General features: G+C 37.7%; 1 protein-coding gene across 1 annotated transcript; it reads right to left on the bottom strand.

Annotated features, from left to right (window-relative positions):
• Positions 1 to 165: 165 nt before the first annotated feature.
• Positions 166 to 25,495, bottom strand: LOC127976683 (E3 ubiquitin-protein ligase pellino homolog 2). Its single transcript, XM_052581285.1, has 6 exons — positions 25,138 to 25,495; positions 18,075 to 18,204; positions 6,614 to 6,715; positions 5,906 to 6,103; positions 5,458 to 5,646; positions 166 to 3,003 (listed from the first exon to the last, which is right to left on the bottom strand). The coding sequence occupies exons 1-6, from the start codon at positions 25,212 to 25,214 to the stop codon at positions 2,413 to 2,415; spliced, it is 1,287 nt and encodes a 428-aa protein (XP_052437245.1). The 5' UTR covers positions 25,215 to 25,495; the 3' UTR covers positions 166 to 2,412.
• Between the last annotated feature and the right edge of the window lie 2,305 nt (positions 25,496 to 27,800).

Here is a 27,800-nt window from a genome sequence, read left to right as displayed (position 1 = left end):
TCTATTATTATTATTTTTTTTTTACATTACTGCAGATAAGTGATGTACTGTATTTCACACAATGAAAAAACACATTCATGTTGCTCCAAAGTGGAACCAAAAGGAGTTAGTTTGATTATTCCTGCTTGACCCATGAAAAACAATTCTGCTTTGAATGGACATTAAAGAGAAAATGTAAATGACTCAGAAGTAATAAAAGCAACAGATGTATTATGCATGATCCAATACATAAATGTCAAATAGATTGAGTGCATGTATAAAAGCATTACATCAGTGTTGTTTCTTTCGTGTAGAGGTTGATCTTTCATAAGGGTTAAACTATCTACTTGTAGTGAAAAGCTTATTTTTGGGACACTGTATTCTTGCAAAGCTGCGATTAAAACACTAACGCTCTGTAGTGTCATGTTTATTGTACCTAATGTTGCACAACTGAAATATACAATAGTTTAAACATGAATTGTGCTCCCTGGAATTCAACATAAAATACAAAAGTAGCTTTTTCACAAAATAATTTTTGGTGCTTTAAGAAAAAAAAAGATTGGCCTTATTTGAGTTAACTCCACATGGAAGAGCCATGCATCGGCATTATTGTTAATGAACAGTAGCTTCGCTTAAGTAAATATCCTCCCCATCCAGAGTTCATTTGGCTTTTGGTGTGAACATTTTACCATGATATGTTAGGTTTCAAGAAAACACTAGGGAACATCCTCTAAATGCATGTATAAACACATAAGGTGTTTACACCACAGGTACTGTTTGTATATCTAAAAAAAAGGAGAGAACAAAACATTTCATTAACAAATACAGTTTCATTTTACAGTGTTCCTTTAACATTTCATATTAGGTCTGAATTTAACATGGAGTGCGGGAGGAACATTGGGTTATTCTGCAAACACGAGCATAACCAGATAAAGGATCAAAGGCTTGAGCATCAATAAAAGAAATCTGACTCTTGACTGTTCACAGGTTGAGCATCCAGATGCAGCGTGCACTTATAAAGGAGCGATGAGCAGATGTTGCTGTTCAGGCCGATACATTCATACAGACACCTACCACACAGTAAAGCACATATTTGAATAAATATATTAGTATCTGTTTTTAAACAAACTGTACATGGGCTATTGTGTAGTAAAATACTTTTCAGTGAGTAAAAAGCCTCTGTAAATGCAAGCGTTTAAAAAAAAATACCCCTTCAGTACGCCAAAAATATCTTCTTCACATCCCCGTAAAAATTATTTTTAGGCATAAGAAACTATCTCTGTATTAAGGTTAGGAAAATAGTGGAATAAAATCTCATAACAAACTTCTAAAACAGTTGAAATAGGAAGAATTTTGAGTAATGAGAAATGGTTATCAAGCGATCACTGCTTCTTTACACCATAAACCTTCACCGTCATCGTTTCAATTGAATTTTCCACATTTAGGAGAAGTCTAGACGCCGACTGCAGAAGTCAGCTATTTTCACATCCACTTTGATTGTATACCAATATCAACATGTGGAAAAATGAACAAGTGGCAAGCAATGAGCAGTACCAAAATATCTGGGACACAGTTTTCAAGAAGTGGAAAAAAAATAACACCAGGAACTATTTAAATTACTAACTCTATAGTCAGTTCCAGAAATATTTGGCAACATCCTTTGTTAATCTTGTTACCGGTTACCCTGGTACATGAATAAAAATACCTTAAAATCCTTAACCTTTGAGACCCGAAAGAAAGCAGAATGTGTTCGTTTCCAAATACTCGAGATCATTGAAGTGGGTGAACGGAGGACTAGGATAAACTGACAGATCACTCGAAATCAATAATGCACCATCCAAAATGAAGCTTCCACTGTGTCCGATTAGTTTTCCTTTAGGAGTTTTGGTAGCACTTCATGTAATGTATAAACACAAATCACAATTTTTTTTTTGTTCATCTTTGGGAACAACCAATTTAGTATTGCATTTCCCAGATCACTGCTCCAACAAGTGGATCCCCATAGAAGCCTACAGTGGAGTTTGGGATATGGGATCCTGTCCTTTGGGAGTTCCCACACATTGAACTACTTAAAATAATGGATGTTCAGTCCTGGTCCTGGGGCGCCGACCATCCTGCACTGTTTAGCTCCAAATCTAACGTTCTTTGGAAAGCACCGGAAGGATTATTAAAGCAACAGAACTCCACAGGAAGGTTGATTACCAAAAAAAGATCCAAACAGAGCACCTCGGGTATAAAGCCAGGGGTAGAAATGAATTCAATCTCCTGAGTGATGTGGTAATGCTGGTGTGAATTGACATCTTGTAGGCCGGTAGATGAAATAAGTCAAGGGGAGTTTCACAGCTTGCGGTCACAGCTTCTACGAACTGTCCTTCAGCATACTGGATTCTGCTTCATTTAGGCGATAATCCACTGTCCGCCTCCTCCAGACTCTCAGTCTACAGGCTCCTGAAAGATGAGCTTCGCCCACTTTTGGGTCAGATTGAGTTGGGTAGTGCAGAAGGGGCAGGCGGCGTGGAAAGCGTGGGTGCCGTGCGGTAAAGGAATCTCCGCCCAATAGCGGGCTGACTTTTCAGAGCACACGTGGCCGCAAGGTACGAAGGCGTACGTTGGTGCGCCGGTATCGACGTAAAAGGCTGGTTCGCATCCGAGCCAGAGTGGCACGTAGGGGCCCACGGTTCTGCACATGGGACACTCTCTTTGAGCATTGGGGTCGCGTTCAGAACGGTGGCCCCAGTCGTGGTAGCCGTGAACGTGGCCACAAGCAAGATAGACCCAGGGCTGCTTGTCCTCTTGGGTGGGGCCACTGGCCAGGGCACGGCTGCAGCGTTGCATGCTGGGAAAGGCCAGGGTGTTGAGTCCCACGGGGCACTGAGGCCGGGCTGCGTTCAGCTCCTGGCGCAACGCCTCCAGGTGCTTCTGAGTGGGGGTGTGGAAAAGACCGTCGGCTGTGCGCCAGAGTAACGTGGCTCCGCACAGATCAACCAGAGAGCCGTCCTGGAGCACGTTACTCTCACTCTCCACCTGAGCAGAAAACAAACAATGCAAAATCATTTTACGAAACATATGTCCCATGTTGGGTTGCGGGAAAACTGGAGGCCTTAGGCGGGAAAACACCTTGGACAAATGACAAGTCCAGGTTTGTGACAGGGAAGGGTGGTCAAGATTTTGAAGCCCAAAAAAAAGTGTATCTGTCCATCATAAGTGTTCCACACGGCTCCAGAGGATTAATAGAGGCCTTCTAAAGGGGAACGAGGCGTTTGTATAAGATAAATATCCACATTTGAAAACTTTCTAAATGGTAATTTCTAGCTTCTGCCAAATGTTGTACGCATGTTCACGAGATGGTAGCGTTCCTGCGGATGATGTGGGCGCAGCGTAAACTCTTAGAAGTACAAAACAAGGATTTTTAAAAGGAAAATGACGGAGGATTTTAATATAAGAGTGCAGGAATCCAGAGATTACGGTTTAGAAAGTTTTAAATATGGATATTTTTCTTACACAAAGCAGTCGATTTGCATCAGAATGTCTTCATTAACCCCCCCCCCCCAAAAAAAAGAAGCAGTATAGAGCACTTTATGTTTTTTTGATTGTATTTATCTGAAAGAATTAAGTCATATACACCTAGGATGGCTTGAGGTTGAGTAAATCATGGGGTAATGTTTAATACTGGGTGAACTATCCCTTTAAATTCAACGGCTTTTCAGTAAACTGGTTAACTGCTCCCATTACAGAAATAATAAACACAAAGTCTTGCTCTCACATCTGTCTTGACCTTTGAACCCAGTTTGCCTTACAACAACAATACCTGAAAGGCAGAAAGACATTTTAAGATTATTTTTCCACTGAGCTGGCCACAAAGTCTTATTTACACAGTTTATAGATTAGCTATGGGCTGTAATAGTCTGCCTTAATTGTTAGCAGCATGTAGCCAATAGCGTCTGAATAACTAGTCACTGACACATTACATTGATTTGGTTACAACAACCTTAACTATTCACTGATAAAGTTGATTTCCTACATAAATGCATCTGTACAGGTCACTGTTTGTGTGTTTTTTCTTCTTCTTTTCTTTACAGCCCTCTTTCTTGCAGTGCAAATGCACAGAATGACTTGAGAACGCGGTCAGTGGAAAATCACTATCTGTGATTGCATGTTCTCCCCGTGTCTCCGTGGGTTTCATCTGGGTCCAGTTTACCCCACAATCCTCATGACATACATGCAGAGCTGAACTAGAGACACTAAACCGCTCATAGCACCGGCTCTGCAATCATACGGAGGACAAGCTGTTTGATGAGTGGATGGATGTTGTTTTTCAGTTTCTAATACTGTAAACTTTTGTTTAAATGAGATGTACATTAAACCACACTTGGTTAAATATGTTAATATTTCCTTTTTTGAAGAGTGTTTATTAGCGAAACAGCTGTTGTGGAACAGAAATGTATGGTGTGGTAACAATACATGCAAAGCCACATTTGTCCTCCAGAAGGAGCTAGAGGTTCAAAGACTCAAACATACTTTAGGGCTTGTGTCACAGTTCTAAGTAGCCAAACTAGTACTGCTTTGCCTTCTTTTTAGCTGTCAAACATTTCACACTTAAAAAAAAAAAACATTACAAAGGGTTATTAAAGGGTATGATGCATTAAAACTATTCATAATGTGCCTTTCAGTAATATAAATGACCAAATTTAAACTGCATAGTCTAACAAGGAATTTGTAAGTGTTATAATGTATTAACTGTGGTTACAGTTATCAATGAGATTGAACAATGGATAAGGTGCATAATGCATTAAAATTATTATAAGGATTTAAGTAAAGTGTTAAAAGTAAATATGAAACTTTTTCACAGACTGCGACAGTACACTTAATCATCAGCATCTGGAATATTAAAAATCATTTTTATATTTAGATTTTTTAAATGCTTGCACATTGATAAGACTTTACTTTGTATTATAAGTGACCCTGGGCCACAAAACCAGCCTGAAATCACTGGGATAGATTTTTAGCAGTAGCTAAAAAAGCATTTTATGGGTCAAAATTATTGATTTTTCTTTTATGCCAAAAATAATTAGAATATTAAAGTAAAGATCATGTTCCATGATATTTTGTAAATTTCCTACCCAAAATAGAATCACAACTTAATTTTTGATTAGTAATATGCATTGCTAAGAATTAATTTATGTCTTCTATGTCTTCAGTGTAGACTACAGGAGCACTCTCGCGGCTGGAGACAGTAATGTTTTCTCTTGGTTTCTGCCATCCCAGAAGCTTCACTGCTACACTAGTCATGTTTCATCTATATAGAGTGGAACCTCAACGAGATTCAAGAAACTTCCTGACCCTGGACTGAAGCCCTAGTTCTGATCAGCAGTTCAGATAATGAAGTCTTGATGGTTCTGCAGTTTGAAGGAAGTGTGAGTGAGCTGATGATTGGCTTCACTGTGAGCTACACTGAGCAGATGCAGCTGACGTACTAACCAGTTTTCCCCGAGTTTGAGCGGACCGTGTTTCTCTCAGTGTGTAAACATCTCCACACACTGATATCTCCCTCCACACGCCAGGCTTGGACTCCTCTGTGAACCCGTCCCGCGGGTGCATGACTAGCACACCATTGGTTGTCAGGCCGTCCATGTGACCATCTGGATTCTTCCATTTGGCTGCTTTCTCCTACAGAGAGACGTAATTACTATACATAAACAAAAATTAATGCGCTGCGCTCTCTTTTTAGTTACACATGGGTGACTCATTCCAGTTCGCCAGACACACCTATATTTACCAGGTAAGTTTAGATCAGTTCCACTGGATCAGCAGAAGTGGATACTTCCCCAGACACCACATACACAAGTATATATAAACGAAAGCTTAATAAAGGCTCTTGGAACTTGTGACGATTCCATTTCAAGACCAGGCAAGAAAACACACTTACTCCCAGAAATATATTCTTGGATGTATCGAAGCCTGCAGCGTAGATGCGCGCGGTGTAGGGCGGGTTACGTTCACACACCACCCGGCAGGCGAAGCGGGAGATGGTGCTTTGAGTGATGGGTGTGTCCTCACCGTCCCCTCCGCCTGACACCGTGTCAGTCACCACAAAGTCAATAGGGCCCTCCGTTGATCGTCCAATCTGACGTACAAAAGAAGAATTCAAGTTTCTCAGCCAACTACATAATAAATTATATTCCATGTCATGACAGTTTTAGGAGAAAACAATAGTAAACAGGATGAAAAACAGTCATGCATGTGCTGGGACTTGTTTTAAAAGTGGGGTGGAAAATCCCAAGAATAGAGAGGTGCTCACTGCACTAAATCCTGTTTATAAATACTTGTACTGAAATAAAGATGCAACGGTCTCCACTTGATTTCCTTTTCATAGAGACAGTTTCTGTTTTGTCCCTGTGGGTTGCTGCTGGTTCCTGTTTTTGCTTTTCTTCCTATTTGCTTCAATCCGTATGAACTCTCCCCCACCCCCCATAAAAGAAAAACTTGAGCACGTGACTGGGGGAGTCAATAAAACGGTCCCATATCAGGGATCTTGATCAGCTCTGGTGGAAATCAGACCTCAAAATATAGAGAAAGACAACAGGCAGAAACTGAATTAGGCTCATCTGTGGACATTCAGATTTGAAAGTGGTACCTGGAACATGTCTGTGTCTTTGTCGTGGCTGTACTCCACCACCACCGTCTGGTTTCTGGACAGCGTGTAGGAGATGCTGTGCTGGCCCTTACAGTTGACCGCCTGTCACAACACAACAGAAGCATCTGTCAGAAAGGATTTCCTGCTACAGTGGCACACAGAGGACGCTTTTCAAACACATTACTAGATTTTTACACTTTATGAAAACATTAATGATGATTTCCGGTGAAAAACACGCTGCCACAATTCCAGGGCATTGATATGTAGTTCCTAAAGCTTTTAGTGTGATTTTAATGCTGTTGCCAAGTTGCTACTAGAGAGTCTCAATACCAACAATCTAGCAGTACTGATACCACGAGTGGAAGTCAATACCACAGGAAAAAAAAAATAGCAATAATACTTAAACATTAACTCTTATTTCAAATGACAAAAACACAACATAAGTGGCACTTGGCCTTCAAATAACACACACACACACATCTATACTCTGAATGCAAGCATTAGTTTAAATTCACTGACACTGGCAGGCTGAAAATATTTTTTGAAACCATTAACAAACATCTAAACCAATAATATTAGCAAATAATGTTGATAAGGATAATTTGCAGATGGATACACAACAAATGAACCAGTGGTAAGCGGTCAAACTTTGTGTGTGTGTGTGTGTGTGTGTGATCATGTGCAGCACTCGTGTTTTCAGCGCTGCATGCTCATTTAAATCTCACACAATCATATTCACATATCGTCGCAGTCTTCCACGTGTGGTTCTTCTGTGTGGTTTTTTAGCCGTTTTTTCTTCTTCTTAATCTTAACCCTTCGAGGACCGACTGAAACACTTCCAGGTTCCAGAAGAACTACAGACTCGCTAGTCGCTACTCTGTTGCATCCTACCAAGAAAGAAAAAAAAGCATACCAACAGGATTTTAAAATGTTTATACCAAATTGGTACCATTGTATCGGTTCTCGTGACATCCCTGTCATTTTATCTGGTAAAAGGAAAATGTGCAAAAAAAGAAACATTATTTATATATATAATATAACATATTTTTGGCTCATAACCCAAGTAAGCTGAGGGATCCATTACTTATTAGCTATAAAAGTTGTTTGCTTTAATAATTAATTTAGATTTAATACTGCATGAGAAGTACTCATTTTGACAACCGTTTAGCAGTCTTAACAAGAACTCACTGTTGCTTTACACCTTTACATTGGGCTTTAAACGGTTAGTTCGCCCATAAATGAAATTTGTGTCATTAATGACTCACCCTCATGTCGTTCCAAACCCATAAGATCTCCGTTCATTTACGAAACACAAATTAAGGGTGCTTTCACATCTCTAATTCGGTTCATTTGGTCCGAACCAAGGGGCAAACAATTATACATTGTAGCATTTTTCAGCTTTTTTGGTTCTTTTTCAGACCACACTGATTGCTTTGGTCCGAACCAGTTGAAATGAACCAAAATGCAGTCACATGACAACGTCCACATCACTCATTGGCCATGATTTATTTCCTAAACTGCTTTTCGATTGGTCAGAATTTACGTGCGGGAAAATTCCAACATAAGAGGAAAAGCCAGCAAACAACACTGATACAACACAACACAACTATGGAGAGATGACTGCACGGGCTGGTTTTGTCCCTGGCCATAATCGATTACATTGTTTGTATACACCACAAAATGCAAACACTCATTTCTATAATGAAGAGCGGATGCGGCTTGAAAACAACGTTCTAATGCACTGCAAACGGCACGCTCGTAACTTCAAGCGGAGGCGTGCATTAATTCTTCTTAACTCTGACATGCTCGTGGTCATCTGACCAAATTTCTATGAGGCTCCGCACCTCCTCACTACTCCAAGTTTGTCCACGAGCTGCCATGCTAAAGTGCAAACTGTCAACAAACACTTCCTCATCCCATAATGAACAGCACAGCGGACTACGGCAGCTGGTTTAGTCCAAAAATGATCAGTACTTTTTGCAGTTTGGTCTGCTTTCTCACCTGCCCAAACGAACCGCACCAAAGGGGGAAACGAACTCTGGTATGATTCAACCGAACTAAATGAGGAAGGTGTGAAAGCACCCTAAGATATTCCGAGAGCTCTCTCACGCTCCCATAGACTGCAGGGATCTGCGTACATATGTTGTTCATGTATGTGATACTCTCCAAAATAGCTCTATAGGGTGACGCGGAGGAGACTAATTTTTTAATAAAGTCGTTATTTTTGTTTTCTTTGTGCACAATAAGTATTCTCGTAGCAGTTGAACCACTGATGTCACATTAATTATTTTAACAAACTCCTTGCTATGTTTCTGAGACTTGATGGTGTAAGGATCCCTGCGGTCTATGGGAGGGTGAGAGAGCTCTCGGAATGCATCAAAAATATAATAATTTCTGCTATGAATGTCTTATGGGTTTGGAACGACATGAGCGTAATTAATGACAGAATTTTCTTTTTTGAGTGAACTATCCCTTTAAATACGGCTGCAGAGGAAGTGACTGCAAGGGTAATGAGAAAAAACAAGCAACCACAAATTACAGGTAGATACGTGCAGTATATACTGTCTCCGGTTCAGCTTTCTATCTTCTTAAAGGCATAATCAATCTCTCCTATTTGGAAATTAATTAATATGTACAATACAGGAAGGCAACAATAACATTTGCTATGGCCTCACATGATATTATATGCCCTTTACTCCACTAAACCCGGAAGTTTGAAAAGGTTAGAAAGCAGCACTACTAATAACTCTGACCTTTGTATATATATAAAGTTTGTCCAAAACTAAAATGCCACTGTAACAAACATGCAATTTGAGCGTTTTAGTGTCTATGTGAAACACGCCCCATCAAACATTCATTACTCAGACAGCTGTCATATGCAGCTTGTTATAAATAAATCATACATGATTCATGTCAAGAGTGTAAGAAGAGGAAACATCACATGAGTATAGTTTGAGGACTACTCTATATCAGCTCTGCTAAATGAAGTAATAAAATTAGCTGTCGTGTGCATACATGATCTGAATTGCAATACAAATCGAGTTCACTACAAACACATTGTGTGTGAACACTATTATGGTGGCTTGAGACAAACCACAGCATTGCAGTGTTTAAAGGCAGTCAATTTCCCAGTGTGCTTATTTCTCGCTTCCCAATTCACCCTTTCTCTCCTCTAATCTGTGATTTCCAAATTACCCACATCTCTATCACGTGTGCTCAAGAGGGAGTGGAAACTGGGTCACGGTTACTACACTAGTGTGCAACAATGGAAAAACACAGCCAAGAGAGGAAGAAGGTGGTTTGTATCTGTAAAACATAGCCCAGTGCATTATGCTGTTTAAAACTCAGTGTCTGTTCACACGGCGAGCACAGGACTGTGTGAACGCTCATGCACATAACACTGTTCTAAATAACAGCGGAGGTCACAAACATTTCACATATGCAAGCGGAAAGCCAAAATTTCACACCCCACAGATGTCCTGTAATAACCCAGACTAAACCGTCATGCTGGGTGAGTCTGTTATAGAACTAGCCAATATATACACAAAGCACTCAAAATCCAAATTAATGTTTGTACATAAACATGAGTACTGAAATCATTTTTCAAAAATGCGCTTAATTTTGTGCTTTATTAGTACGATCATTTCCACAAATTGGAGACTTCTTCCGAACCATGTTTTAACGGATGAATGGGTGAAAGATCAAATTTCAACAACCGGTTTGAGTTGATCAAGAATGTTTTAAAGTCCCAGCATAAACTTGTACAAGCTTAAAAATGTTTAAATAAAATATTATATATATTTATTAAAATGAACAAATGAATGAGTGAGTTGCCCCCAGCCTTGGGAGTGCTTTTAAATGCTTTAAAGAGACTCATAAAGTAGACTTTAAGATGAACTAGTTGCCCACGTCAGGTGCTGACAGATTACAAATGTACACCAATTAATGTCCTTTATATTGGTTTTCTTCAGTGCATATACTTACATTTTCAACTTATCCTCTACATTTTAAAAATGTATGCATTTAGCAGACGCTTTTATCCAAAGCGACTTAGTTCATTCAGGCTAACATTTTTTACCTAAGGTGTTCCCTGGGAATCGAACCCACAACCTTGTGCTGCTAACACAATGCTCTACCACTTGAGCCACAGGAACACTACAAACTACAACTGACACTACTATTTTACAAACTGCAAGTCATGCATATGTTGCACATCACCATTAAACTTCAAACAATACAGGGAGCAAGTGTGCATCAAAACAGAATGTGATGGAGGAAAAATCCACAGTATTTGAAAATATAGATTTTTGATTTAGCAAAGAAATTCTTCATGAATACAATTATGGTTCATAAACAGAAATATTCTTCCTTGTATTCATTCTTTATATGTACTTTTCCACGGTCTCGGTTGTTACTGATTTTAATACTTTTCTATTTGTTCCCAAAGACTTGCTTTTGATTAAACTTTTGTGCGATCTATCTTATCAGTCCCTCCAGAAAAACGCAGATTATTTTTGTGATTGTTGCGGGCAAAAATCCTTGATTTTGCGGCACGTTTTCTTAAAAAATGCGATGGAATATGCGGGATATTTTTGCAATTTCTGAGATGAAATTGCGTGAACTTGCAAAAACTGCGGTTTGATGAAAAAGAGAAAAAAAGTTGATTCCCCCAACACCTTTTTCTCACTAGGCTACTACCTTAATGTAAAGAGTTATTTCTTATTACTTCCTATTAGGGGTGTCACGATTCTCCAAATCCTCGATTCGATTGCATTTTCGATTCTAAGGTCACGGTTCGATTCGATTCTCGATTTTTACATTTATTCTCTTTAAAGCACAGATTGTCATTTTTCAAACTAGACTTTTATGTAATATAATATCTGACCTTTGTTTGCAATGTACCACATTACACTGTCAAATTTAAAACTTTTATTAACAACATAATGTAACAATAACTTATATCTTTAGTCAATTGAAAACTTAAAATAAACTGCCATCCAGTTTCTCTTTTGTAAGTGCAGTCACAAAAGATGACATTCAAGTTCATAACAAAACAAACAAAAACAATAAAAAATGACTAAACTAACCTTCAAATATTACGACGTATCTATTTAAAAGATTAAAGATAAAACGCTTGTTAAACACTTCACTGTCATTCATTTAGATTTTTATATATATATTTATATATTATGTATGTATGTACAGTATGTGTGTGTGTGCATCATTACAGTCTGTAAAATATGTGTATCTCTTATTACAAGACTGCAATCACTAGCAATAGGAAGAATTCCAGTTAATCAAGTATCTACAAAAGATCTACTCTAAAACAATACATTAAATTACATTAAAGACAAAAATAAATTAAACAAGCAAAAGAAATGATTACTCGCATGTATCTGGTCCACTGATGAAGTCATGGGTCAAGTCAAGTGAATTATTACTCATTTTCTAACAGGCGTCGAATACTGACTTTAGGAAAAGGGGAATAACCAATGACATTTGAGATAACTAAAACAGCAAGCCCCGCCCCACGACTGACAAAAATAAAAGTGTTCGCGCGAGCAGAGGTGAGATGATCGAGCACGAGGATGTGGGGAATGAGCATGCCAGAGTTTGAAAGGAGCTCGCGGGCTCCCGTTTCTTCGCATCAGATTCAGTTTTCCTCTCACAGAAGCCATATAGCGCGCGCGCCAGCATCAGTTGAATGCTCGGTTATTTCTGTCATTGATTTGCCGTCATACAACATGGGGGCGTGGCAGCATCGACGATTCCATTTTTTAATTCGAAGTTCGAGACTGTGACTTAATTTCGATCGATTTCGATTTAAAATCGAAATCGTGACACCCCTACTTCCTATGATAAGCGAGCATACTAAATCCAGAATATTTAAGTTGCAATCTCTTACTGCAACGTAAATTATTTTACATACTACTAATATAATTAACTTCTGAATGAAACTACAACAGTGTTAGTTGCCTAGTGGGAAGGGGGTGTTGGGTGAATCACCTTTTTTTCTCCATTTCATCAAACCGCAGTTTTCGCAAGTTCTCGCAATATAATTCGGCTCCACTGTCATGTAACAAATCGGGAAACTGCTTTGCGTGTTCTTTTGCGCTTATTTTTGTTGGCAAATAAGATTGATTTGCGCGCTTCAAGTTTCACACTGGTTTCACCACGGGGTTTGCAGATGATGTTCAAGTCACGTAATTATATCACTTCATAAGGTTCCCATGGCAATAGGGGAAAATGGCGCTTTACTTGTGTGAAGTAAACGCAACATTTTTCAACTTTCTGCTAATATATATGGGAGTTTTTTGCAACGAAAATACAGGGATTATGAAATCATGCTAGCCCCGCATATTTTGCTTTCTGAAATCGGTAATTTTATGCTGCAAAAGAGCGGCGTATTTGAAAAAATGCGACCCCGCATAAATATGCGGCCTTTGGCTGATTATGCATTAAATCAAGCGATCTCATAATCGCGTTTTTCTGGAGGGACTGTCTTATAATCCATTAAATACCAACAATAATTATATTTTAGCATTAGAAACAGAGACCTTACACATACTAGTCTGGATATATACACTTTTTTTTTTTTTTTTTTACAGCATATCACTGTACTGCATCATTTTTATCTATCTCATCCAAATATAGTCCCAAAGCTATTTTGATTTTGTTGTGACGAGACACATAGTTCGTGTATGACCAGCTTCCAGTTTAAAATGTGGGACGTTATTGTTGGTGGCGCATTTGTGTCCATAGTAAAGTGGAACAAAGAGTGGGCAGCTCTCCACGCTCACTGCCAGATATCAACAGGGGGTCCATCTATCCATCCCCCACATCCCACCCCTGTTTTACAGTGGGCCACAAAAGCTACAGAAAAGCCCCCAAACAATAGACCTGGTGGAGCCGCACCCGTTGAGCAACATGGTGTATGAAGCAGCTCCATCTGTGAGACGCCGGAGCAGCTTGGGCATCGCATTTGTTGTAAACACACGATGAGATGAGATGCAGTGGCCACCAACCCCAAGCCACAGGATCCAATTCAACTGTACCCTCCATCAGCACTGGACAGCCTTCAATGCAAGTGGCAACAACTCTAACCTCTGCAGAAACCTCTCAGACATCCATGAACAATCACATATTGTTCTTGAAATAGTTTTGTGACCCATTATCTGAAAGGAGCTCGTAGACGCACTGTGAGTAGTCGCAGAGCCTGTTCTTTGTTCAACTTTAACATTACAATGATGCAGCTGCACTTGTGTCACTGCTGGAGAGGAGAACTGGTCGTTTTTTTGGGTTAACCCTTTCAGACCCATGCCGGGAGCCATGAAAGGCCTTCCACCTCAGAGCGCCGTGACCCCAAAGAGCAGCGTGATTCACATATGACTGTGCGCTGGGCTATTTTCAGCTCTGACGAGGCACTGCGGATGGATAATAAGCAGCCAACAGTAACAAAACCTCCCCAAAAATATAGCATGCCAGCTAGTTTCATGGCGAGAAGAAAACATTCCTTGCGTTCATGGTACTTTAATTATGGAGCCTGTGTTTTTGTGTAAAACAAACATATTACAAATATATCACATTCTTCCTTTTTAAAATGACAAAACAAGCCTACATTTAAAAATAACTAAACACAGTTCTATAGAAAATTACAGTGTGTGACTGAAAAACATTTAGGGATTCTGGTCTGAGGGACCAAATGAAAGCTCACAAGCAGTTGTATAATACAACTGACCAAAAATAAAAAAATTACAACTCCCAAATTGCATCCACAATGCACAAAGAAATACGTTTCAAACTATGATTGTATGTTTATCTATGCTTTGTGAAAGAGTTACATAGTTTTGGCATGTTATACCATTATTTGCAGTATGAGGGGCATTGTAAAAGTTCATATAGGTTTATAGGGAGGAATATTATCAAAGAAACTTACGTCACAATAACAGGTCCTATATCAATATTGTAACAAACTGAATAGGTAAAGAATAACTAACAACAGGCCTATGAATTATTAGAAATAATGCACACCCGAAGTGGTGACGCTGTCCTTGAAGTAAGTTCAACTCTGTTTCTTTCATATTTTGCTTAGCCTATCGTTTTAAATGACAGATGTTGTAGGCTATTTATGTATTTATTCTCTGTGACGCTTTTCCTACTTTGTTAACAGCAAAATGTTTAACTAATTTTGTATTTTGACAAGATGAATAAAAATAACAAATAGGCTAAAATTTGTTTACAACTTAGCCTACATTTTATTTTCTCTGTGACACATTTTGCTATTCTGCTGAAAACTACAAAGAAAGATACAACTAATTGTATCTTGACAAAATACATTTTTTGTAGCCTTCAACCTATATTTTTTTTTCTCTGCGACATTTTCTTACTGTGTTGATCACAAAATGTTACATTAATTTAGTATCTTGACTAGACTAATAAAATAAATACACATTTTGCGCAGACTACATTTTTATATTTTCCTCGCTCTCTTTCAGCAGTGGAAATTTAAATGTGAGATTTTGGAATTCTATCTAAATTTAGCGGGAATGGTTGTTTCCGGAATACAATTATTCCAAGCAGACAGTGGGTGAACAAAGAGTGAATATATCGCAAATATAACTTGGCATGGAATATAATGTCCCGCGCAGACCTCTACATCCAACCAACTTCAATATCGGTTTGAACACTGATACCAGAGTAAATTATGATAGTGGCAAGTCTATTGAGGACTACATTTCAGACAGTGTGAGAGAGAAAAGCAGAGCCCTGCTAGAATCAGGCAGGTACAGACTGAGGAGTTAAGAAGGATCATGGATGTAAGGTGGCACAATGCCATGGCTATTCTCAGCCTGCAACCTAACATAGCTTTAGGGTTCTGCTCTGTTGATCGTGGCCTAAACAATTAAAATGAACAATTGCCCACTTGTAGGTGACCTCCTTCAAGTTGGTAGAGCTGTCCTCTGCAAACCGCTTTAAAAACTGGGAAAACTAGACTGATTAAAGTCTGTGCTAATTATGAAAACAAAAATGGGGTTTCTGATGTGACTGATTTGTAAAGTAATTGTAAAAAAAAAAAAAAAAAAAAAAAATAAAAAAAAAAAGTGCTACACAAAATGGAAAAATTGATAAAACAAATGTCAGCACACTGCTAAGCTAACAGTAACAATTAATTGTTATACTCAAAGCACAACAACACATCATCATTTTTTATTTTTTTTAGATTAAACATTTTTGTGAAAAGTATCCTTTAAAGATACTGAATGTAACTGTGTTACATTATGACCTCAGTGGAAAAAAATCATAATTATTGAGAAAGTTGTTTCTATCAAGGACACATGAGATGCTGTCTTGGAGCCGGACCAAAAAAAATATCTATAATATCATATCTACAATTAAAGGTATGCCTTAAAGGGGTCACCAGATGCCCATTTTCCACAAATTATTCTTTAGGGTCTTTATGAAAAGTCTATAACATGCTTTAGTTAAAATTTCTCAATTGCAATGTAAAAAACACCCTTTGTACCCGTTTTATTACACGTCCCTTTAATTGGTAATGAGCTCTGCTCCCCTGAGAACGACTGGGTCTGAAAAAAATATTTTTTTCAAATCACTAGGTTTTTGAACAGAACTAAAGTCACACACAGTAACGGAGCAGATCCCTTTGATCATAGTTTGCCTTCAGCTGACTAAGAGTGGCAGAACAACAAGAGTCAATCAATCATCACAGAGAAGCCACCAATCACAATAAAAAAAGAAAAAAGAAAAGTCACTGGGACAGAAGTTATGATCAAAATACTACCATTGTTAATAGATACAATGTGGGCTGCACTTGAAAGTTGTGGCCTGGCTGCTGAAATGTGTTCAAACAGATCTCCAGCACCCATTAAACTTCTCAAGTATCAGAGGGAAAGACAGTCTCTGTGGATTTTAATAACATCTGGAGGCTCAGAGTATTAGCACAGATTCGTTTATTGGCGGAGGCTGCTCTGAAGGACAATAAACTTTTTACAGCTCAACCCCACCCATCATGTTTAGTACCAACCTGTAAATCCCTGAAGAATGTCCCAGCAGCAAGCAGACGTTTGAAAGGTGGGGTCAGGTATGCTATCAGAACTAGTGCGGTCTTTCTTAACCAAACACTGCATTGCACAGTTTACACCTGGGCAAGAAACCAACATACTCCTCTTCTACTACTCTCTGCTATGTGGAGTTGGAAAGTCTGGTGAAAGAATTTTAAATTCCATGTATTGCTGTTGCATAAAGTAGATTCTGACAAGCTTCAGAAGAGCATGTGTTGATCATGCGCTTGAATGGGAACTGCATGCTTTAAACAAAAATCAGTCCCTTAAGTTAGTCTTTCTCCATGGCACACAATCAGAGTTGACGCACCCCTGCTGCAAGTTACAAAATGAAATGCAATCTCTTAAAAAGGGTAACGTTAAGGCAGGCCACGTCATAAATGTCAGATTATTTATAGGGCTGCACGATCAATCGAATGCAATTGTCAGGCGCATCTTTTCAGTAAAGCCAGTTCTGTAAACTGCAGGAAATCATCGTCATGTGCTTTCAGACGGAGCAGCATTTACTACACAGAGCCGTAGTTCAAAGACAAGTAATAGATGATTTTATTCCGCGATTAAGAAATCGAATAAATCGTTTGCGATAACGCCAGCTGACTGCGTAGCTTCTCAGTGAACTACGGCTCTTAATGCTGCTCCATCTGAAAGCACGTGAAAATACCACATTTAATAAAATTTTTACTCCAAACTCACTTCATAACGTCAGTCGAGTGTTTGAAATAAATCCTTCTGTGAGATGATGGGGTTTCTTACACAGAAGGCGGCACGCAACAGATTTCATAGTATTCTAATTGGTGATAAAGACATTGCATTATAAATATACTTTATTTTAATGAAACTTATAATGATAATAATATTAACTCCGATAAAACATTGTCATAATTGAGTGTTTTTTAGTCACACTGAATCAATAAAAACAGTGAAATCGTCTGTTTATTCAGCTGCAGTGATAGCCATTTCCTGGTTTTCTTATGCGAGGCAAATTTGGAGTTTCAGCAGGAGAGCGCCCTCTGGCCTTCGGATGGAGATTTACTTCGGATCACAACACCGTGCATCACATGACAACCGCTGCTTCTGTCCAATCGCGATCTCGATTCCATTTCAATTTACCGTGCAGCCCTAATTATTTATAATAATACATTACTACAGCATAATGTTCTCCATCCCCACATCTGTACAACAGTCAAGTTTATTCCCAGTGTCCCAGTTTCCGATCTTGTTTTTTAAAGATAATGTGAAGAGGAATTCTGGCTGTGAAATGTGTGTAAATTCAAAATTAAAACAAACAAACAAAAAAAGGCAGCTCACGAGACACGGAGAAGTGGTGAAATGCAAATCTCACAGATTAGGTTTCCCAATTATGGTTTCTGTAATGAGATTACCTTGCTGGCTTGTGGCGTGTTAAGGATGTGTACAGTGCTGGGTTTGACACCGTTGGCTTTGGCTCTCTTGTAAAGGGCAAAACGGCTTTTCCTTCGCCCTCTGTCTCCATTGGGGAGTGAACCATTGTACCTGTTCAAGAAGAGAAATGCCAAAATTAGATAACATTAGATGAGGAAGATTAAAAAAAGAAAAAGATCCCGGTCACATGAGCAGACTAACACAGAACCAGAAAGCCACACAGATGTGCTTCACATGTTCTGTCATCTACTACACATACACATATTTTGTGTGTTACTGTCATCATTACAACTGCAAACATACTCTATTACTTCTACACTACACTTTTCAATTATAATTTATTTTATTAACTTTAACTGCCTCTGAAATATTTATCCGATACATACAAGTGAAAAATCGCTGCACTAGGGTTGGGCGATACAGAAAAAATATATCACGTTTTTTTTTTTTTATTAGAAATATCACTATGTCAAATCAATTCTTTTGTCCATGTTGGTTTTACTATTTTGCAAGTTGCATGACGGTGTGTGCGCTGTAGCACTATACTACGATAATTCTTCAAAAGCAGATCAGGGAGACATTTTTATCGTCCACGATCAAAAATTGTCACGTCGCACACCCCACGCTGCACGGAATAAACTATACATTTATTGGGCAGAATATTACCAAAAAAGGTTTTTCTTGTTATCTCGTACACGTCTCTGAAGTGAAGTGCTGCTTTTATTGTGAACACAAAATGCTCCAGGTTCACTGTGGTTTCACATCTGTACCTGTAAATGTTTCTGCCACAAATTATTATATACAAATTTAGAAAACATGACGGTACTGTCACCAAACATTGCAGGACTACAGGAGGTCACTACATTTGGAACGAAAAGCATATATATATATATATTTTTTTTTTTTTTTTAACAAAAACCCAAATGTTGTCCTTCAGTTTTCCACAAAAAATGGGTCCAGATACAAATGAATCGACTGAGGTCTGAATCTTTTAAAGAGAACGAGTGTGAATGCAAATAAAGCACAAGTGGTTTCTACTGGCAGCATAATGTGAGCAAAGCAGGAATTAATTTGGGGACAAAAGGAATCACATTCCATTTAACACATGAGCTGCCACTTCAAGGTATCATTTTATATATGTTAATTACACAAAAAATAACGCGTTAACTAAGATTAATTAATTACACAAAAAAATTCCCGCATTTTTAATAACTTATTTTTGCACCGCGGAACGTTTCTCACTGGATGCGTTTCGGCGGACCGATTATACTGGAGCACCAACTAGCGTTCGCATATCACGCAGCACATCGAGCCTCAAGTATCACCTCAACCCAAAACATATAGCAGCTAGCGTGGACTTTACACTTTATGTTGAACTATGTATTATTTTGTTGGTTCAACAGTTTATGTTGAACTCTTTATTGTTTTGGCCAAGGTTATTGAGAGTTGGACTTAGTATGTTATGGCCTCTGAAGCAACAGAGAGATGTTTTCTAATAGTCAGTGTTTCCAATGTTCTGAATGTGATTGACAGTATTGTGTTTTACTTAAAAAAACACTTTACAGAAGGTTCCAGCACCTATAAGCTTCCTGAATTTCTGAAATGTACTATTTCTAAATTGTTTCTAAATATGCTATTGCTACACTTCATGGCAAAAATTGCACTGGTCTGCTAGACTTGGTTGAACAAAAATAAACAATATTTTGTTGCTTAAGCTTATGTATTCAGTCATTATTCAATGGTATACTATCAATCCATGTGAAAAAAAATTACTTCGCACTGTTCTCAGATCAAATATTTATCTGCGATTAAAATGCGATTAATTTCGATTAATTAATTACAAAGCCTCTAATTAATTAGATTTTTTTTTTTTTATCGAGTCCCGGCCCTAATATATATAAAAACGCTATTATAAAAAAATGCTAGCAACAAACTGTTCAGTAAAATACTTCTGATTTCCAACAAAATCAGCACAGAAAATACCAGAAGTCAATAGATTATGGGGCCGTTCATTCTTTAATGCTGTTTTTGCAATGTTTTTCTATAAAAACATGCTGCATAGAATCTTTCAAACATGTCCAAGTGTTTTACACACCGGTTTGTTAATGTGGGGACATTTCCACACCCCTAAACATGACACGGAACAAAACAGAAAGTGACTGGTTGCTTTGCCTTCTGCCGTCAGTATGAAGGTCCAGCTACAGAAGACTAAACGTGTATGACCACTACGCTTGTGTCTCGCATCTTCAACAGCGTCTCACAACAACTGTAGCATTAAGAGTCCGTGTCAAGTTAAAAGAATTTACACTTTTACAAGCAACTCCACTCAGTTACGAAAGAGTGGACCAATCAGAAGACTTTGGAGACAGGTCACACATGGCGAGATTTCGCATGTTACATAGCAGCTTTACTTGACGGCAACATGGAAGAGGCGGCATTTTCAGCATTGCACTTAAAACCATTCCTTAGCGTTTGAGACGCAAAGAGTGTTCTGTGTGAACAGGCCATATCAGTGTATAAAAGGAAATCAGTATATCTAACAACATCCAGCCACATTACTAAGTTCATAAGAATAATTAGATGTGTTGTGGCTGAATTTAAATATACATTTTTTCATACATTCATGTAATTACTCCAACACATCCGTGACGAGCAACATGATTCAACATGTAAATGTTCTCTTGTATAAAAGCATGTGTAGTTCTCATGAAGTTACTTCCCTTGGGCAGGTCCCTTTTAATGATGCATGCAAACCTAAACTGAAAACGTAACTCTATCACGGATTCGCAACAAAAAGAATTGTGCATCATAAATGACACTCATTTTAATTAAACCGATTACATTATTTAATCAAGCTACTCAATTATACACACAATGGTGCTTAAGGCACCTTAGACTAAATGTACATCTTAATACAGAGACGACTTTTCATTGACTCCAGCTCTTAATGCCATCCTGGTACAAGCAGTCAGCAGTTTTGTTCTGCTCTATTAGACTTTCCTGGTAGTGTCCTGGATCCTTTTTCATACAGCATTCATGAAAACAAGGATTCAGAGTAAAATGCTAATCCACACTCAGCAGTGTGCATGATGTCAGCACTTATGAGACGCCCCAACATCCTGTCCATCGATGATGTCTAGACATGCAACAATTAGAGAAAGTATCATGGCATGTCTGAACCATTAAATACATAACATCCTGTCTACTGAGATGTCATTATCTGGTCAGATTTTAAAGATGCCACAATCCTGCACAAGCAGTTTCATGGAAAGAATGGCATCTCATTTGAAAGTTGATGCATGACTCCAAGAAAAAGTCCTTAAATGCTTGCTTTTCTGTGACTAAAGCTCATTTGAATTGTTCTAGATCATTAGACACGGTCCCTTGGAAGTCTATCTGAAACGTTTCCTTAGAAGAAATCTTCATAGGCAGCTGCTTTAGCTTTCCGTTTCAGCCAGGATGATGTCTAACTGGTATGAAAAGTGACCAATTACAGTTTGTGCCATTTAAGGACACATTTATCTGAAATGGATGATACAACAAAAACAAATCAAGAAATAAATGAATATTAAATCCATTTTAAATTAAGATTTTAATTACATAACTCTAGCGTCTATCCAACGCTCTAGGTTTATCGCCTCTTCCTTTCAGAGGTCAGAGTTTGAATGACACTGATTGTAAGGCCATCTCAGTGAGTTGGCAGAAACTTTAGAGTCAGCGAGATCCATCTCCATATCACAGCTATCAGTCACAGAGGAAAGACACCATTACAAAAGGTGCATTTTCGAGGGTTGTAGTGTCCCACAAAGCCTCATCAAAAAGCTCAGTCAGTCTAATGAGAACAATGAACAGAGAGAGGAGGACTGGAGGCTCAGATGTGCCTGTGTCCAGATCAATAATACCCTCTTTCAGCCTCGGCTCTCTGTGTGCCAGCAGCCAATGCCAGGCAACCCCCCTGAATCAGGGCAGTGGAAAGTTGGTACCATAATTATTTTTTTTAAACATACAATGGATATACAATAGATCTGTTTGGCTCATGCTGAGCTTCAAATTCCAAAAATCATCCAATTAATTTTGTACTATGACAGGTGCATAATAAAGCTTTACTCACTTTACATATAAAGACTAAGACTGCTTAACTAAAACTTCCGCTGATAAAGCTTTAGTTAAACGGGATGGCTTGCGTTAGTGTTGTCAAAAGACCCGGTACTTCGGTACCAAGTGACACAATATTTCTTCCATGTTTTAATTTAAATAGCAAATTCCCTTTATTTACCAAAAAATAAAGTGTGTTTAAATTAAATTAATTAAAAGACAAATTAAATTTGGGTGAAACTTGTGTACTGTTTTTCATAATTGTATAACTTGCAGAAAAACTTTAAACACAATTGTAAATAAGTATAAAGAAAGGCATTGTTGTGTTTTTTTTTATTAGCATATTTTTGTGTTTTTTGCTTTGGTACCGAAATTGGTACCGAAACCGTGGATTTTCACTGGTATTGGTACTGAATACTGAAATTTTGGTACAGTGACAACACTAGTTTGTGTCTTATAATAAAGTTAACTTTTATGAGATTCTGTAATTATGTTGCCTTTTAAGTGCACCTGGGAAGCTTATTCCTTGAGTCGGACATTTATGATAACATCTTGCATTTAATTTGGCAAAATAATATGGAACCATAACAAAAAATAAATATATTCCGAATAAACTTAAACAACTACATCTGAACTAGTGGTTGACCGAAATAATCACCAAGGTCAATATATCGGCCGATATATCATGTCATTTTCTCTGTGTGCTGTATGTTAAATGAGGGTTACCATGGCTTTATTTGAAAAATATGATTGCCAATGCACAAAAACTTCCCATAATACTGAGTGCCCTTATAGTTACTGTGTTTACTTTCTCTTTATATTATACTTTTATTAAATATTTATTTGCGAAAAATACTGTCATCTAAAAGTAGAAGTTGGATTCTTTTACACATTTATTTTTTAATCCATTGTCAAATGATTTAATATTTCTTAATATCGACCACTAATCTGAACTCAGAAAGATGAAAATTATTCATTTAGGCTATCACCTAATTTGTCTTCTTTTCAGCAAATCTTCCTGGTAAAAATCACCTGGGCTCAAATCCACACACCACTTACAACTTCACAAATTGGAAACTTGTGAGAATCCTTGAACTTGAGATGATATGCTTGTAGATCTGGACGCCCAGTCATCCATGTGCTCAGAACTCACAATTACGATATCTTTGATAATCTTACGAAGGCTGTATATCTGTCATGTTTAAAATTATATTCTGCATTAAAAAAAATATTATAATAATACCCTTAAATTATTACTCTAAGAAACTTAGTTTTATTCTATAAAAGGTTACATGATATTATGCATTTTAAATGCATTATGAAGCTGCAGTGTTTTAAAACACCGGTTGGTAAACAAGGACCTACTACCACCAAAAGTGAAATCAACACTTGTTACGAAAGAAAACATGACACTTTTTTCAAGTCTTGTTAACCAGAGACCCTTATGTATAACCACGATTATATAAAAATAAAAACCATAGGAAATTCCAGAGGGAAAAACAAAGCTTTCTGTGCTTTTAGACGAGCTGCTCCAACAAAAACATGCGTACCCCTGAACCATATGAATAATCAGAAATCTAAATGGAATTTGAAATGGAACTTTTTTTATGGCTCATACACAGTGGGAATATGGAGCTCACGTTTAAGGAGGAAGAAATACCAAATATATTCAGAGACCCAAACGAAGTAAAAGCATTTAATTTAGTGACGATGCTGATAGAAATTGTGATAGTTCGTAATGTAAATAAGATCTTTATAACATTCAAATGCACATAAATATCAGTTGTCACTTTATAGCTCCCAATAATATGTCTAAGTAAGGTGTGTTTAGATGTATTAATCAAAGCTATGTAGTTTTCATGGAGGGAAAACAATGCAATGAAAACAGTGATGTCAGAGAAATAAAGCCTGATCTATCATGCATTATATATTTTAACATTGAGTTTTCTAATATATATATATATATATATATATATATATATATATACACATAAAATCATGTTCATAATTTAAAAGCTTTACAGATGCATGTAGAAAACATGACACAGTAGGCTTTAATCGGTTAAAATATATATATATTTGAAGTTCTGCTTAAGGCTAAACATCTCTCGGTGTTGGATGGTTTTGATTGTAATGCTTTCAATATAAGTTCAGGATTCTGCTTCTTTTGGATTGCCTTTATCTGACACATCCAAAGCATCATTAACTAATGAGGTCGACAGCCAACATGTGCAGTGCTCCCGAAATGGTTTGAAAAGCCTTGCTCTAGATCACTGAACACATGTGATTTACAACCCAGCAGAGCCAGGAGGGGGTATTGTAAAAACGAGACAGCCTCTTTGCCCAGTCACAGAAAAGGAGGGGGAACAAATAACTTTAGTGGGCTGCTTCCGAATTCCTCCATCGCCCTTCATCTCGTTATGACTTCCCGTACAGATGATGAACGATCCCGATGAGAAGGTCCCATCAAAACCCAAACAATGAGGCCAAAATACGAGCGTTGAGGATTACATCAAATCACAGCTTCACAATCCACCCCCATGATGAGCAAAATGCAATTAAAAATCGTGTTTCGAAGACATCGGGAAATCACTTTGGAGGATTATTTTTCGTGCACAAAAATAATAAGTGCCTAAATTTATTTATTTTACTAGCTCGTGCTAGCTTACAGACAGCGCACGTGTTTAATTTGTGCAGTAACGTGAGTGCGTGAATTTGAAGAGCTGGGAGGTCGGGCACGCCGATATCAAGTGTGTAAACAAACTATTTCCGTACTCCAAAAACGCAGTTAGAAACTAAAAAGCGGCTCGAAAAATATGCTCCAGAGTTTCTACTGTGAGATTATGAAAGGAAACTAGGAAACAGCAAATAACAGAACAAAAGTCGCGTGAACTCGTCAAAATATTATTGGACACACATAAGGAAAAATAGCTGCGCGTAGGAACTCACCCCAAAACCACCAGTTCGCCGTACTTTACTGGCTCTTTGGTGGGCACACAGTGCTCCTCTTGACTCGGTGAAAACATGAGGCTTTTTAAACAACACCCTCTCAATTACACGATCAATCCAGCGACGACAAGGGAAGAGACTTCAAAGGTCGCTCCTAACTGCCATATTTCCCGTTTACCTGCTCCCGATCTTGAGTTGGAGTTTTCAGAAAAGGAAAAAGTCCGTGAAATCCTACATCCGAGAGAGATTTAAGAAATAATGATGATAGTAATAAAGCCTTATGTCTCGGGCATATTTCATCATAGGAACAGCGAGTAACTTAGTGTTTCCATCCGCTGTTAGAAAAACAGTACTAGTAGGGGGTGGACCGTACCATTCACTTACAGCGACTTTACGGGGGGACGCGCACGAAGAAACTTTCCAAATATTATAGTGAATATTCTCGAAGGATCATTATTGTTTGGTTATACTTGGAAACTTTTCAAGACCGTGTTGCCTCTGCACAATCTGTAATGGACAGTTTGATCCTGTAATATTTCAAGTTGTTTAAGCTAAAGAAAAACGCCCCTCTAACGGCTCGATCCAACACAACGGCGGTCTGAGGCGGCACCTTCAACTATGTAAACAAAAGCAGAAACTTAGATATATTTAAAGTGCAATGGCTTTCTTTTTTTCTGTAGAACACAAAAAAAGATATTTTGCAGAACATTGTGATCCTGACAACATTAGTCCCCCTTGGCTTTCATAGTACGTCTTAATAAACTATCACTTCAATTGCAGCTATCATTTTTGTAATGATCTGAATGGGAGCTGCCTTTACAAATAAATGATTTTGCCTTTCAAAAAGCCCACGTGCAGCCATAACATGTAAATTAGGCAGTAGGGTCTGAGAATGTAAACTGTTGTAAATCAATGCCTTCAGGTCCATCACAGACATCATGCTGTTCTAACAGCTCAGTCCACATGAATGAGCCATTTGCTAGGAGTTTGCTTTTCATCCATACACATGCCTTCACAGACGCACTGAGTTTCTGTTATAAGTATTTTAGATTTCTCACACCTGTATTTGAAACATTTTGGGACACCCAAAAATGCTAAAGGCAAGACACCACAGGTGAACAGTAAATGTTTTAACTCATAGATACTACAAAACTTCCCCAGTTGATTAATCATGGGACAATCAGCCAACTGTTTTTTATTACAAGTTTTCTGAAATGTAATCACTAATCAAAAAAATATATATAATAACTTATTAAATATATTTATTTATTTAGACATACTGGAGAGGTTTTTGGATATCCCTTTATATCAGAAAGATCATATCTTTTTTATTGGATATCTACATAAATCTCAAAATACTGTCAACAGCCATAAAATATTCCACATAGTTTAAGAATAAAATGTTATATAAATCAGGTAAATTATATACACTTGTGACCATTTCTGGGGGTCTCCAAATAACTATTCAGTGAACATTTGTTATATTTTATATAGCTCTTTTCTTTTCTTTTTTTCTTTTTTTTTTAATAGCATTTTTAATCATGAATCATAACACTCATGAATGATGATGGTTCATGTTCTATAAAAAAGGCCCAAAATGTACACAATTTACAAAAACTAAAAACAAAAAAAAAAAACATGAAATTATGTAAAAAAGTTGTCACAGAATAAAAATATGTGAATAACTCAGATAGAACCTTATAATTCCAAGGCGGTGATTTATTGACTTACTTTAACTGGTCATGTTTTGAAATTTAATTTGGACACCAGTTACACCCCATACTGATTTTCTAAAATGCCACTGTCATATTTATCCACATACGGTAGCAATATTTAAAACAACATGAGTTTACTGAAGTACAACAATGCATAAAGGGCCATAAAATAGCAAAAAAAAAAAAAAAAATACAATAAAGTACAAAGAAAATAGAAGAAATGGTAAGCACGAAAATCATAGACGAATTTAAGAATGTCTCTATGACTTGTTCAGAAGTTTGGGGTCAGGAAGACTTTTAAATGCTTTTGAAAGAAATAGCTGAACATTAGTGCATATTTTAAACGTTCCTCTATGAATTAAGTTAAAAATCGTTCTTACATTATGCCACTTCTGAGTAAACAAACATGTTGATGAATAACAATGCCGTGTCGATGACATGAATATTTCTCAGTTTCACCAGAATGCTGACAGCGTCCTATGAGCGCATGTGTGTTGCGTATGGGCAGAGGGTTTTTTTTATGAATAAGTCAACCCCTCTCAAACCCTCCACCCCTCCTCACACGAGCCTGGATGAAGGATCAAAGACTGGCTTGCTCATTCCATCTTGATAGAGAGCAGATGCAAAGAGCTGCTGTTCCTGAAAGGCATGTGTCTGGTTTCCATCTTTGTACTATGAGAATAATATAAGTGCATGAACAAAAGAGAAATAAGTAGGTATGACTCATGAGAGAATGATTGTGCAACTTAGACAAGAGTCAAAACCTGGACCGAATCATGATTTCGTTTTCTTTCATAATGCATAAACAATACTCAGGATGAAAACATTGAAATGCTAGTTTATATTGTGGGTGACTGTCAGGGAGTTGTTATGCTTTCTTGCTTTCTTTTAAGGTGCTTTTTAGTGGCCTAAGACAAAGATCCCAAGCGCTGAAGAACTCATTGTCAC

This window comes from Carassius gibelio, chromosome B17 (genome assembly GCF_023724105.1).
Source record: "Carassius gibelio isolate Cgi1373 ecotype wild population from Czech Republic chromosome B17, carGib1.2-hapl.c, whole genome shotgun sequence".
Taxonomy (NCBI): domain Eukaryota; kingdom Metazoa; phylum Chordata; class Actinopteri; order Cypriniformes; family Cyprinidae; genus Carassius; species Carassius gibelio.
This window is presented reverse-complemented; position numbering and strand designations above follow the sequence as displayed.

Excerpts from the sequence above, each read along its gene's own strand:
- LOC127976683 (XM_052581285.1), bottom strand. The coding sequence starts at position 25,214 with ATGTTTTCACCGAGTCAAGAGGAGCACTGTGTGCCCACCAAAGAGCCA. Across the intron at positions 6,104-6,613 it reads AAGACACAGACATGTTCCAG|ATTGGACGATCAACGGAGGG; the intron begins GTACCACTTTCA and ends TTTGTACGTCAG. Across the intron at positions 5,647-5,905 it reads CCAAGAATATATTTCTGGGA|GAGAAAGCAGCCAAATGGAA; the intron begins GTAAGTGTGTTT and ends GTCTCTCTGTAG.